The 14,413-nt window shown below is 60.3% G+C and overlaps 1 protein-coding gene across 11 annotated transcripts in view; it reads left to right on the plus strand.

Moving 5' to 3' along the window:
* Positions 1-14,413, plus strand: part of HDAC4 (histone deacetylase 4) — a 335,893-nt gene that overhangs the window by 271,674 nt on the left and 49,806 nt on the right. For 9 of the 11 annotated variants that reach the window (XM_044751535.2, XM_070489249.1, XM_070489241.1 and 6 more), the window contains 4 exons: positions 620-877; positions 3,782-3,968; positions 7,283-7,416; positions 11,945-12,065. In XM_044751535.2, coding sequence (XP_044607470.1) covers positions 620-877; positions 3,782-3,968; positions 7,283-7,416; positions 11,945-12,065 — 700 coding nt within the window. The remainder of the gene's footprint in view (positions 1-619; positions 878-3,781; positions 3,969-7,282; positions 7,417-11,944; positions 12,066-14,413) is intronic. The other 2 variants (XM_070489244.1, XM_070489245.1) reach the window with 1 other exon arrangement.

A 14,413-nucleotide genomic window follows, 5' to 3' on the forward strand; every position in this document is an offset into this window, starting at 1 on the left:
GTGGCAGGTCTGGAAAGGAAGAGCGAGGTCTGGGCTCAGCACCTGCGCTTGGGAGGTGCCAGCACGTGGAAGCTTCCTCAGGGAAAAGACTGCCCGAAGGGGAGGGAGCCGAGCAGCAGGCCCTGACCGAGCGGTGAGCAGGTCAGAGGAGGAGAGCAGAGAGCCCCTGTCCTCCAGTGCTGAGAGGCTGCGATCATCGCAGTGTCCTGGGACTTAGCAGCAAACACTGGGGATGTGGGTTTCCAGTGGGGTGGCGGGTGGAGGAGGGGCAGGCGGTGTTTCTCTCAGTGGCTGTGGCCATAGGAGTGGGGTTGGCCTCTCCACTTCGCGCCTGGGTGCAGACGCGGGTTGATACCCGAGACTTTGGTTGCACTTGTCTTGCCTGGCACATGAGGTACTCAATGTGCCAGATGCCAGTCTGTCTCCTCCTGGGGCTGGGGCCTCAGTGTTCCTTCCCTAGGTGTTCCGTAGGTGAATGACCATGCCTTGTGGCCTTAGCTCAGCACGAGGAGGCACCCTCAGGGGCGTCCCTCCCTCTGTGTCAGTACAGAGCTTGTGATGTGCCTGTTCGTCCGATAGTCCCGGCCACCCTGGATCACCCACGATCTCTGTTTTGCAGATTATCCCCAAGCCCAGCGAGCCGGCCCGGCAGCCCGAGAGCCACCCTGAGGAGACGGAGGAGGAGCTCCGCGAGCACCAGGCCCTCCTGGAGGAGCCCTACCGGGACCGGCTCTCCGGGCAGAAGGAGGCACACGCGCTGGCCGGAGTGCAGGTGAAGCAGGAGCCCATCGAGAGTGACGATGAGGAGGCCGAGCCCCCGCGGGAGGCGGAGCCGGGCCAGCACCAGCCTACGGAGCAGGAGCTGCTCTTCAGACAGGTGACCGCATGGGCAGGGGCACGAGAGAGGGGACAGGACAGGCCGGGTCCTGGGACAGCCACATCCCCCATGGAGCAGTGCCCTCTGGCTGGGGGTCAGTGGACACTGGAGGGCCTCTTCCTTCCACTCCTGCCTGTCCAGGTCCTCGGCCGTCGCCCTGGGTGCTGTGGGAGGGAGGTGTGGTTGGGTGTCTAGTTTACGTTAGCTGTACTAGAGACACTGGCCATTTGTCCACTGTGGTCATTTATGCACCTGCTTTCCAGCCAAATGCTTGCTCCAAGCCCCCTCGGGATGATTTTCTTTCGGGTCTATAGGCTGTAGATAACGTAAATCCAAGTGTTGTTAGGATTCAGCATAATCACTAAAGGCAGGGGTGGGAGACTGATTTTTCAATTGATCAGAAAGGTAGGCAGGACCTTTTGGGGCCAAGGAGACAGTGCTGACGAGCCTTACAGACCCAGAAAAGCAGTGTGATGCAGGTACCCAGAGCCATAAGTTTCCCAGGCACCGACATGGAATAACCAAACTCACAGGAGACTGATGAATAGATCCAAGGAACGATTTATTAATTTATAGTGACAAATAAAACTACCAAGTCAACAAAACACGAGGACAGCCGACCAGTGAGTCAGAAACCCTGAGTACCACCAGGGCGGCTGCTTGTTCCTGATAAGCAGGACACAAGAGCCCAAGGTGCCCATGTAGTGGGATCTGATCATCTCCTCCAGCAGTGGGGCCGCATCTGGGGCGCAGGGCCCTGGCTCATCTGCTCCCTTCTCGCTAGACTTTGTGCTGGCTGCCCAGCCAGGCGCCCGCCCCCTCAGCTCAGCTGTGCAGCCGCGGCAGCCCCTCCGCCTCGCCCAGCAACGCCTGGGCAGACTCGGTGTGACCCACAGGAGTGGCTCTTTGATTTCTCTCGAGACCCCTGGTCGGCAGCAGGCCACAGCCTTCACGCTGACTTTGTAGCGCTTTCTCTGTCTCTCCTTCCGCTGCCGGCCTCTCTCCCGCTCCTCGGGCCTCTTTCCGAGCACCCCAGCAGCCGCGCTGCTCCACAAAGTGCGCGGACCCAACGCTTCATGGGAACCAAGAGGTCACTCCAAGAGAGGCCACCGGCTTCTGCCGTGCAGGCTCCTGCCTGGCTGGCCATCCTAGTCGTTAGGACCCGAGGGGGCTTCATTCCCGTGTGGCTGGTAGAGCCTTGAACGTCTGTGAGGGACGCACACTTCTTATCAGAACTGAAGGCAGTGGGTCCCTGGGACACGTGTGAAATCGGCCGGTGCTCAGGTAAAGGTTTAGGGCCAGCGCCCTGTAGAGGATAAAGCGGTCAGCGTTTATTTAGTCGTACTCCACGCCGGCAACAGTTATTAGGAACACTTATTTTCTGTGTTCTTTGGAGAGGAACGAGCAGAGCTCCTTCTCAGGGGAACGTGGCACATGGAGTAGTTTGCCGACGTAACAGAAGTCTGGTATCCGGTGTTCTGTAGCCTGGGTGCCTTCAGGAGAGGTGCTGGCAGGTTGGGGCGGCTGTGAAGCGGCCTGTGAGCCCGTCGGAGTCGGGGAGCTCCCCCAGCAGCACTGGTGGTGGGAAGCCAGCTCTAGGGCGGGGAGGCCCCGTGGGGCAGCTGCCTGCTCCTGGCCTTCTGCGGGGAGGTGGCTTTGGGCCTCCCGTCCTGGTCCCCCAGCATCTCGGGCTCTCCTCCTCTGGCCCTCCACCTCTGCTTCCTCGCAGCAGGAATTCGGGAGCCTGGGCAGAGGGGCTCGCTCCCCCTCTGGTGACATCTCGGGCCTGGAGGTCGGTCCTGGCCTTCCAAATGATAGGATTGGTGCATGGAAACGCAATCTCGCCTCGTGGTGGAGTTTGTAGGCGTGGGGGCAGCCCCGCACCGCAGGGTGTCGCCTGCCTGCCCCCCATTCTCAGGGAGGCCTGGGGAAGAGGTCCTGCCGCTCCCGGCAGCAGGGCAGCTCCTCGGGGCGGGGCTGGTGGGCCCGGCTCCACCTCTCTCCCTCCGGCCCCGCTCCGCCTCCCAGGGGGCACTCAGCTCGGGGTCTACCTCGCTGCCAGGCCCGGCCCCGGCCGAGTCCCCCGCTCCGCAGACCCAGCACCCGCCCCTGCCGTGGCCCTAGGTCAAGCCCCTCTCCCGCCCACCTCTCCAGCCCTTCTGGAGTCTTCTCGCGCGTGTTCCTCCCTGGCTCAGGGTCCGAGGAGAGGAGACAAGGTGAACTAGCGCTGTCCACCTCAGCGAGGCGAGGACGCAGCCCCCGCTCCCGAGGGTGTCAGGCCCGCCCCGTCGCCCGGGGCCCTCGGGTGCTGAGACGCCTGCTTCAGGGCCTTGCAGAATTGTGCTTTTATGGAAGCCAGTTCTTCACAAAGAAACGTAGTTTCTGTGAAAAACAATTTTTCATGAAAGTATGTGTTGAATTATGCCTTTTTCGTCCAGCTGTTTTTGCTCAAAGATGGCTAAAGCGGGGTCCTGGGGAGTCTCCTTCTGGGTCCTCACCCACTCAGAGGGACGTCCACACCCTCCCGGCGCCCCGCCTGGAACCTGAGCGGGACCTTCCTAGCTTCAGTGCCCTTCCTGTCCTCGACCGGACATGGGGCGGCGAGAGACCAGGAGAAGGGAAGGGTCTCCAGGGAAGAATTAGCACTTCTGTCCTGTGACAGGCTTTTCCCTCGAGTGTCTGGCTTGAGATCAGACGGAGGAGGCGGCCTGCAGGCTGGGCCCCTCGGGCGGCGGGCAGCTTGCCCCACCCTGCCTGCCCGGCGGCCTCCCGCCGCGTGCCACACGTGGGTGAGCAAGTGGATGGGGAGTGAGGGATGGAGGAATGACGGGCACAGCACGTCGCCCTACCGCCGGGACGTGGGGGTACCGTGAGGCGTACAAACGCTGTTTCCTCTGCCACCAGCAAGCCCTCCTCCTGGAGCAGCAGCGCATCCACCAGCTGAGGAACTACCAGGCATCCATGGAGGCCGCGGGCATCCCCGTGTCCTTTGGCGGCCACCGGCCTCTGTCCCGGGCACAGTCGTCTCCAGCGTCTGCCACCTTCCCCATGTCTGTGCAGGAGCCCCCCACCAAGCCGAGGTTCACCACAGGTACTGTGCGTGGAGAGGGCAGGCCGGCGGGCCAAGGGAGGCCATGGGGCGGTTCGTGGGGCAGGGCCGTTGTGGCCCCGTCTGCCTTGCTGACTGAGCCCATGTGTGAGAGGTGGTTCACAGCTGGAGCGGAGTAAGTGGGGCGCCCCTTTGGGGCCTGTGCTCTCCAGAGGGTGAGGCATGGGGCTGAGGACAGGCCACTTCCAGGGCTGGAGGGCCTGGCGACCTCACCCCTGGCCCTACTCCTGGGCATAGACTAGGAGGGGACCAGATGGATCCATCACTGAGGCTCCCTTCTCGCCCCCCATTCTGTGATCCTGGGGGTCTGTCCTGCCTCAAAAGCTCGCCTCCCCTTCCCGGAGAATCCCCTTCTCCTCTGCAGAGCAGTCTCCCCAAGGGCGGCTTCCTGTTGGTGGTCAGCAGGGTGACAAGCTAGCCCTTTCCCACCAGTCCCTCCTGGAAGCGAGCCTGCGTCCAGGGCCTTGACCGTGAGGCCCAGGTAGCTGACGGTGTCACTTCCACACTGCACGTCCTGCTCCTGTGAGCACAGAGCTCAGCCAGCCCCCACGCTCTGGCTTTCTAGAGCTGTTTGTCCTTGTCCACAGGCTGTTGCCAGCAGCCATGCTTCCTCGGTCTGCACGGGGGCCGGGAGAGGTCTGCAGCAGGAAGCCTGTCCTGGCTGAAGGCGCCGCTCCGCAGTCAACAGTGGGCACTCGGCGGGCGGGCAGGTGTCCGTCCACCTGCTCTGAGGCTCTGGGCTCCCAGGCCCGGAACTGCCCGAGTGCCACAGTATTGCCGCCCAGCCTGGTCGGGAGGGCAGTTCACATGCTCTCATCGCACGTTTCCTTTCACTGACACAAGAAAAGGTTACCTAAACACAGAATGCTTTCATCCTTCTTCAGACCGTCCTCATGCAACGTCTTCTTCTGCGTGCCGTAAGACCTAAATGTGGCTGAGTTCTCTTCGTTGGGTCCTAGAAGGGTACTGCTCACGTTCAGAGAAAAATTCTGTGGTACTTATCTAGAACTTAAATCGTTGCTCTTCAGAAAGAAAATGGCAAAGAGTCACCAACAGAGTCAGCAGGTGACCCTGCCAAAAGGGCAGCCTGGCCGCTGGCTGAGAGGAGAAGAGCACGGCCCGGAGAGCAGAGACCCCAGTCCCGCAGCCACTGTGGGGGGCTCCCATGTGGATGGGCACGGAGAGGCGCACGCGGGCCCTCGCGTCTACATGCGTCACAGGAGCGGGCCAGCAGGCCCCCCGTAGATGTGCTTTCTTAGTTTGTCGTCATGATTCCTTTTCACAAAACGTGCAGAACAGAATGTGCTCACTGTGAGAACACGGGGCGGAGCTCTGAGAAAGTGGTGCTTGCCCTGGGTCCCACTCCCCAGGGGGGCCGCTGCTAGGAGAGTTTCGTTTAAATCTCCCAGTTATTTCTGTGCACAGCGGATGGACAGATGGGCGCAGACACCGTTTATTTGACAAGGGCAGGCTCTCTGGCGCCCGTATACATTTGTTTCTTGCTCCGCCCTCTCCTTGGCTGGCCTCCCACGTCCATGCACATCCATGTGGCTTGTTCTTCGAGCTGCCTGGTGTCCTGGCTGGTCCACCTCAGCTCTGTACTCGGGCAACCTCTCCATCACTCTGTGCTCCAGTTTCCCGTCTGTCAAAGGGAATAACAGTGATGTCCCCCTTGAAGATTCCAGCAGTGTGCCCAGTAAACATGAGCAAACTGTTTTATCTCAATGATGCTGTTGAATGGGTCGGCCACAGTCATTGTCTTGATAGTCATCTGGATTGTTTATGCACATGTGTACATGCATTCCACATATCCATGGGTATGTGCATGTATATACCTGTATATATGGGCATGCATTGCCATTATAAGCCACTAAATGCACCCTCTTATACATCCATATCTGGTGCACACATCTTAGTGCACTGATTGTGAGTTTCTGTGTTTGGGTCCTGTGAGCCCGCTCCTAACCTGCTGTTTTTTTACCAGAAGTCTCACCTACCCGCCAACCTCCACCACTCAGTTTTGCTACTACACCTCGATCGAATTCTCCCAATGCAAGGGGACTGACTCCTGTTAGCCCAACTCCCAAGAGACTGAGTGAGGAGGTCTGGGACCTCTAGGTCTCCAGTTGGACCCTATGGAAACAGGCTCATCTGGAAGCTCTGCTGCCCTGGGGTTGGTGATGCTGCTGCCTCTTTGCAGCAGGAAACACACAGAAGTAGTAGCGTGGGTCTGTCTGACCGTGCGGCCAGTACCCTACAGCACAGCTCTCCCAGCTCTCTCCGCCTGAGTGAGCAGGTGTTAGCGACAGGTGCCCCTTAGCAGAGACCTGTCTGCCGAGGGCCTCCGTTCACCCAGCCCGGCCTTCCCGTTGTCAGGACCCTGGGAGCCCAGGTGTGTGAGATGACACAGACAGTGCTGCAGCAGGGACCGTGGGCCCCCCTCCTGGCAGATGTCACCAAGGGGCCGACCCTTCCCCCAACAGGAGGGGCGTAGGACGGGCACACCCTGGAGAAAGCTGTCGCAGGGGGCGCTCGGCACCCACCTGCCCTCGCCGCTTTCTCCAGCCTCCTCATGTACGGGATACAACCGCCTTCGGGGCATCTTCCTGACTGAGTCGGGCGCTGTGATGGGTGTGGGAGCGTCACCGCTTCCCCGCACAGCGGTGCGCAGGCTGGCTCCGAGGCTGGTCGGGCTCCCTCCCTGCGGGCGGGCGCGATGCTGGGCACCGCCAGGCCTTACAGCTTTCGGCTGCGTCCCGAATGGGCCGTGCAAACCTAGGCAGTTGGCGCAAGTTTCTGAACTCTAGTTCTGTCCTTTCTATGTTATTTTAAGTGCACTTGTGTTTGCCTGTTGGTGTGTGTGCTCTCACACACTTGTCTCAGCTACTCTGGAAGTTTCTAAGGGCAGGAACCGAGTCTCACGTCTTCTGAACCCCCAGAACCTCAGGCAGTCCTCAGTCCACCAGAACACTTAACAGAGAGGGCGGTCCCTGACCAGACAGACATGGATCTTTGGACCAAACTCTTGTTTCTGGAAGTCAGCACAGTCCTCCATGACATAAATGCCACATGCCTGATGGCCGAGAGATCTGAGTCGGGAGTAGGCCTTCTCATTCCTTTCTTCTTGACCTGCTCCCGGCAATGCAGGCCACTCGGCTGCCCCGACCCAGGGTGCTGGTGGCTCAGACTGTTTGGCAGGTGCCATGAGCAGGGGCTCGGCCTCGCGTCGTGGGTGGCTGCTGCCGAGGACCCTGACAGCTCCTCTGACGTTGGCCCGCTTCTGCCCTCTGCTTCAGGCCTGGTGTACGACACGCTGATGCTGAAGCACCAGTGCACCTGCGGGAACACTAACAGCCACCCAGAGCACGCCGGGAGGATCCAGAGCATCTGGTCCCGGCTGCAGGAGACCGGCCTCCGAGGCAAATGTGAGGTGAGGCTGGCCCTTGAGTGGCAGGGAGGGGGCCTCGGAGGCCCGCAGGAATCAGGGGTGGATGGTGTGGCAGCCGGAGGGGCCTGGGAGCGTTTCCTCAGTGACGTCGGGCACCTGCCACTGCACAGGCCTGCTTCTCAAAGAAGCCAGGCTGTCTTCTAAGAGTTCAACTATTCTCTGTAGGAAGGCCTGCCTCTGTCCTACACCCCTCCCTCGTCCCGCACCCTCCCTCCTCCCGCACCCCCTCTCCTCCCACCCTCTCTCCTCCCAAACCCTCCCTCCTCCCGCACCCCCTCTCCTCCCACACTCTCTCCTCCCAAACCCTCCCTCCTCCCACACTCTCTCCTCCCGCACCCTCGCCTCCCACACCCCCTCTCCTCCGGCACCCCCTCTCCTCCCACCCTCTCTCCTCCCAAACCCTCCCTCCTCCCATACTCTCTCCTCCCGCACCCTCGCCTCCCACACCCCCTCTCCTCCCGCACCCCCTCTCCTCCCACCCTCTCTCCTCCCTCACCCCCTCTCCTCCCACCCTCTCTCCTCCCAAACCCTCCCTCCTCCCATAGTCTCTCCTCCCGCACCCTCGCCTCCCACACCCCCTCTCCTCCCGCACTCCCTCTCCTCCCAACCCCTCTCCTCCCACCCTCTCTCCTCCCACACCCCCTTTCCTCCCACCCTCTCTCCTCCCGCACCCCCTCTCCTCCCGCACCCCCTCTCCTCCCACCCCCTCTCCTCCCACCCTCTCTCCTCCCACCCCCTCTCCTCCCACCCCCTCTCCTCCCACTCCCTCTCCTCCCAACCCCTCTTCTCCCACACCCCCTCTCCTCCCACCCTCTCTGCTCCCAAACCCTCCCTCCTCCCGCATTCTCTCCTCCCGCACCCTCGCCTCCCACACCCCCTCTCCTCCGGCACCCCCTCTCCTCCCACCCTCTCTCCTCCCAAACCCTCCCTCCTCCCATACTCTCTCCTCCCGCACCCTCGCCTCCCACACCCCCTCTCCTCCCGCACCCCCTCTCCTCCCACCCTCTCTCCTCCCTCACCCCCTCTCCTCCCACCCCCTCTCCTCCCACTCCCTCTCCTCCCACACCCCCTCTCCTCCCACCCTCTCTCCTCCCACACCCCCTTTCCTCCCACCCTCTCTCCTCCCGCACCCCCTCTCCTCCCACCCTCTCTCCTTCCAAACCCTCCCTCCTCCCGCACCCCCTCTCCTCCCACCCTCTCTGCTCCCAAACCCTCCCTCCTCCCGCACCCCCTCTCCTCCCACCCTCTCTCCTCCCAAACCCTCCCTCCTCCTGCACTCTCTCCTCTCGCACCCTCGCCTCCCACACCCCCTCTCCTCCCACCCCCTCTCCTCCCACCCCCTCTCCTCCCGCACCCCCTCTCCTCCCACCCCCTCTCCTCCCACCCCCTCTCCTCCCGCACCCCCTCTCCTCCCACCCCCTCTCCTCCCACCCCCTCTCCTCCCACCCCCTCTCCTCCCGCACCCCCTCTCCTCCCACCCTCTCTCCTCCCGCACCCCCTCTCCTCCCGCACCCCCTCTCCTCCCACCCTCTCTCCTCCAGCACCCTCTGTCATGTCCCCGTCTGTCCTGCACACCCTCCCATCCACACACTCTTGCTGAACTCCTCCCCGCCCCCCGCTTACTTTCTTTCTGATCATTTCCTGGTCGCACAGCCAGGCCATCCTCAGGCCTCTGCCGCCTGGCAGGATCTGGAGGTTCACAGGAGAGGTCTGTCCTGTTGGCTTTGTGTTGAATGTTCTTTCACTTTAATATTTCCAAGAGCTTCTCCGAAGGTGTGGGGAGAGCCTCAGGCCTTTAGGGTCTTTCTCATAATCGAAGTTCTTGCCCAGGAGCAGAGCGTGTGAGGATGGAGTCTGGTCTGGTTAGAACTGGATTCACGGGCCCAGCATCTCTACCCCGCCTACTCTAAGTCCAGTGAGAAGGTTCTGGCGACCCTGTGTCTCCAGCTCTCCTGCTTTCTCTGCTGCCTGGCCGTGGTGGTGGCTAGGCTCACTCTCAGACAAGGAGGGCTGAGCCCCCACCCCTGCTTGGGGCGTCGGAGGCACAGTAATTCAGAGGCCCACACATGGCTGCAGTGGCCCCAGGGCCTGCAAGGACAGGAAGCCCCCGCTGAATAAGCTCCTGAGGTTCCTTTCTCCTTCCGATGGGGGAGCAGTGTCTCCATGAAGTGACCCACTCGTGCTTTTTGCCGTGGAGAGCGACCATCATGAGGAGTCGGGGAGGCCCTGCCGACAGTGCGAGCATGAAGAGGGGGGCTCCAGGCCCTGGGACGCCTCTGTCCGCGTCTGGGGAGTGGGTCTGGCAGCTCTAGGATGATGGCCCCCAGTCGGCCATGTGTCTATCAAGTGGGAACCTGCTGTGTCCCCACACACACTAGGACTCCCACAGAACTGGGGATAGGATGTGGGAGGCACATGCTGCTCTGCAGAGTGGCCCTGGGAAGCTAGAGCCCTGCGGTTGACAAAACCATCCGCATCCATCCGTCACAGCCCCGGTGCCCCCTGGGCCAGTGCCAGGAGAGCACATTTGGCCAGAATCCCAGTCCTTGCATCCGCCCGTTCCTCCTGTAGAAGCTGGAACAGTTAGGAATTTAAGTCAGTCTGTTTCACGTGACCCCCATTTCGTTATGAGTTTTATGCTGGTACGTGATCTTTGGAGGGGGAAGGGCACAGAGGCTGTTTCCGATTCCTGGCATGAAGTGCCATCTGGGGAGGAGAGCAACCCAGGCCTGGTGGAGTGTAGAGTGGAGCGGGTGGCCCTGGCCTAGGATCCGGAGGCTGCACCACTGGGGGGCAGCATCGCCCCGGCCACGGGCTCCAAGGAACCATCCATTCCTCCTCCTGCGCCCGCCCCGCAGGACCCAGCCTCCCTGGCGCTGCTCCTCCAAGGGGCTGCTCGGGGCATCTGAAGTCCCCGTGACCAGGCTCTTACCCCCTCGCCCTCCAGGAGGCTCCACTCAGGCCTGAGGAAGTCCCTCAGCTAGCAGGCAGGAGGGAGAAAATGGAAACCCCCAGGAGAACAGAGACCGTGCCGCCCTCTGCCTTCCTTAGGCACCGCAGGGGGGTCTGCCGGCCTTGTCTGGGTCACTGGCCACAGGGGTCCCCAGTGCCAGTGAGGAGCAGGGTCTGTGGGGCAGTGAGCTCAGACCTGAGCTGGCAGGACGGTCGGGAAGAGACCTGGGTGACACATGGGGCTTCCACGCAGCACGGCCATCAGGGATGCAGAGCAGGAGCCCTCGACTTGGGTGGGGATGCTCACCTGGGGGTGCACCTCCTGGTTCAGAGGGTAACACGTGGTCACTCAGCCCAAGGGAATGTGGCATCCCTGCCACCACTGCCCCGGCGCTGGACACGGGCTGTAGGAATTGGGCCTGGATGAAGGAGAAGTTAGAGGGACTGGCAATGCTGTGCCTTCCCAGGTCCCCAACCACTCGGGGGCCAGAGCCAGCCCAGAGCCCAGGCCTCCCGGTCAGCACCCGAGCTCTGTGTGCTGGGCTCCCCTCCCTGTGCTGCTGCGCTGGCTTGAAGCAGTGGTGAAGGGTGTGGCGTGGGGTGGGAGAGCTCTTCTGCTGGCCCGTGACCCTCTCTATCCATCAAGGACCTGGCACGGCGGGCTTGCATCCAGCCCCCTCTGCTCTTTGCCTCCTGCATCAGCAGGCGTCTCTTGGGAAGCTGTCATACTATTGTGAGCAGTTGCAGGTCCTCCCCGGAGGTTTCACGGGTGAGAGCATCCCCTGGCCTGCCTCTGTGCCCGGGAGCATGGCATTGGCCTCAGTCAGCCGGGCATGCCCTGGACCACCACCCTCAAGGCCGCAGGGTCAAGGTCACTTCTTTCTGTGTTATGCTAACCTGAAAGCCACTACAATGTAAAATGTTCACTTTAGTCCCACATCATAAACCACGCTCCTTTTAAAAGGTTAAGTAAACGTAGCTCAACTAAAGCATAGTAACTTTTATGTTAATTACTGGGAAAAATCTGAAAACAGCCCAGGAGTCTTGATCTGAAGAATTTCCAAACTGAAGGAAAATGCAGAGGACCCGCAGACAGCGATCCGAGGCTTCAGGCTCTCGCCCTTGCTGTGCGGAAGGTCACTCTCCCTGCCACTCAGCGATGCTCAGGAGACTTGGGTCCCAGCTTCCCCCAGATGAGACCTAAGTGAGGGGCTCCCTTGCCCTGGCAGTTCCCCTCTCTTTTAAGACCAGGCCCCAGCAGTTGGAAAGCAAAGTAATCATTTGATGCCAGATCATTTGGGTGACAGTGGGGGTTAAAGCATTGAAGGCTGGAATTATCTTTTTAAATGTTTTTCAAAGTTATAATTAAAGTGTAAACCCTCTAAAATATTTTTAAAACATTTTTAAAATGTTCTATTGGATGATATTTGCTTTTATTTTGCAATAAGCAAATAATTTTGTGCTTGTACACATGTAAAATTCAGTTTCCTTTCGGCTCGTGGTTTTCCTGGGAGCCCACGGGGGAGAGGTGAGCATCCTCTGCGTTGTGTCCCCACAGTGCATCCGTGGACGGAAGGCCACCTTGGAGGAGCTGCAGACGGTGCATTCAGAGGCGCACACCCTGCTCTACGGCACAAACCCCCTCAACAGGCAGAAACTGGACAGTAAGAAACTTCTAGGTATTTCAAGGCCTTCTTTACCTTTACCGCCCGAGGTTGTGTTTCCAGCCCTGTGCTCGCTTGAGGCTGCTCTGCGCCTGGTCGTGGAAGTACCATCCAGGGCAGGGATGGCCCTCCCCCGCGGTGCCCGGGCCAGGTTCTAAGGTGAGGGCTCGCGGAGAAATTCTCACCCTCAGCACTCACGAGGCCACTGGGTGCTTGCCTTATGTCAGGTGGGGCCGAGAGCCACTGGTTTTGCAGAATCTTCAGTCACAGAGTTTAGATCGGGGTCCTGGAGCTCCCGACCTGTGCCGCCCAGCCCGGGCCGACCATGAGCCTGGATCAGTTGAGCTCCACTTTAAGACTCGTTGGGGGAAAGGCAAGAGGTGGCCTAGAGAGTGTTTTCTGTGGGGTGAGGCAGGTGGGCGGGCAGGCAGCCCCCACAATAGGGGCTTTATAGGGGAGATCTGGGAAAGAACTTCCTCACAGGCCTCTCCTGCTTGGCAGGTCGTGAGAGTCTGGCCACGTAGGGTCTTCCGCAGAGGCAGGAGGTCCTGACAGACGCGCAGGGCCCCTCGGGCTTCCACGTGCACCCCACCCCAGTCAGGGCCTGCCTGGGTAGAATTCCCCCCCAGCTTCCCAGCCGCCTTGAACCAGGACGGTCACCAACTGTGGTTTCCTTCCCCGATCTCTGCCTTCACCCCCTGGGGAGAGAAGCCCCCATGGCTCCCCCTGAGCCTGAGTCAAGACGGGCAGAAGGGGTCCGGGAGGCACAGACCCTGTGGTGACCGGCAGGGCAGAGGAGACGGGTGGTCTCTGTGCTGTTTCTCTCCTTTCTCTGGAGACGTTGGGAAGGTCTGATCTGTGCCAGGCCCTGTGCTGGGTGGCCGTGAACCTCACGGGGTCCCGCTGCAGGGTGGCCTTCCTTCATTCACACACTCGTTCACTCAGGGAGCACATCTTCTGTGCTGGACGTCCTGAAGGGGCTGAGCCCCCCGATGGGGATGAAGTGGCCCCTGCCCTCAGAGAGCGCGGAGCTGGTGGGGCTGTGAGGAACCATGTCGGCTGTCTCCCAGGCTGGCTGGTGATGCCCCACTGCCCTGTAGTAACAGGGCTTTTAAAAGACATAAACACTGGCACCTGGGGAGACAGGACAGGCTCCAGCAGCAGGAGTACCTAGAGGCTGGAGAGCAGGTGGACAGCAGTGCTGTACAGCAGATGTCAGAAAGCGGACTCCTGAGCCAGCACTGGGGACAGAAACCGCCTGACTCAGGCCACCAACTCAGACAGCTCAGGAAAGGCAACTGCAGAGACGCCAGACCTGGGGTGGAGCTCAGACAGGGGTCTGTGCCAATGGGGTCTGGGAGGCTTGCGTCCCTATGTTTTCCCAACCTCACAGCCCTGGAGAGAGAAGGCACAGGGACCCTGGTCTGGGACAGACGTCAGGCGCAGGGCAGGGCAATGGCACCAGCCTCCCTCCCACCCCCCTCCCTGCTCCTGGCACGCTGACCTGTACCCCCAGGCAGAGATAGGATCCCCCTCCTGAGGATTGAGCAGCCCAAAAGAAGCTGACATCGCGGGCACCCGGACAACAGCCCCCCAAGATCCCCCACAGAGAAGCTCACAATTCCTAAGCCCACCATGTACCCGAAACTTCCAGCAGCTCTTAGATGCTCCCTCTTCTTCTCGAGGGGCAACCAAGGATTAGCCACACCTGGGAAGGTGCTTAGCTTAGCTCTTTGGCGGCCTGGGGTTTGCCAGCTCGGATCCCGGGTGCGGACATGACACTGCTTGGCAAGCCATGCTGTGGTAGGCGTTCCACGTATAAAGTAGAGGAAGATGGTCACAGATGTTAGCTCAGGGCCAGTCTTCCTCAGCAAAAAGAGGAGGATTGGCAGCAGATGTTAGCTCAGGGCTAATCTTCCTCAAAAAAAAAAAAGTAAATTAGTCAGTTGTTTTACCTACAAACAAGTTCGTTCAGGAACAACCAGAAGAATTGCAGTTTGGGATGTGCATGCTGTGGTGCACCATAGGGAGACCCAGAGTATAAAGGAAGGGAACTGCTTTATACAGGAAAAGGGGGAGTGGGGAGGGGTTGCTTAGAACTAAGGTTCATTGGAGGCGAGTAGCAGTTCAGGGTGGTGGCCACTTCTCATTGGCTGAGTGTGGCCATTTCTCATTGGCTGGGCTGTTGCCGGAAGGGGAGAAAAATCTTCTTTCCTCCTGCTGAGTAGTAAAGTAATGAACGCCTTCCTGGGGAGATGCCAGCAAAAATCTCTTCCTGATTGGAGTAATTGACGATGCATGAGAGCTCCCCCGACAGGACTTCCCGACTCTAATTTAGTTGAGGTTTCATTCATTTCATAAAA

The sequence above is a fragment of the Equus asinus genome, chromosome 19 (assembly GCF_041296235.1).
Source record: "Equus asinus isolate D_3611 breed Donkey chromosome 19, EquAss-T2T_v2, whole genome shotgun sequence".
Classification (NCBI taxonomy): Eukaryota; Metazoa; Chordata; class Mammalia; order Perissodactyla; family Equidae; genus Equus; species Equus asinus.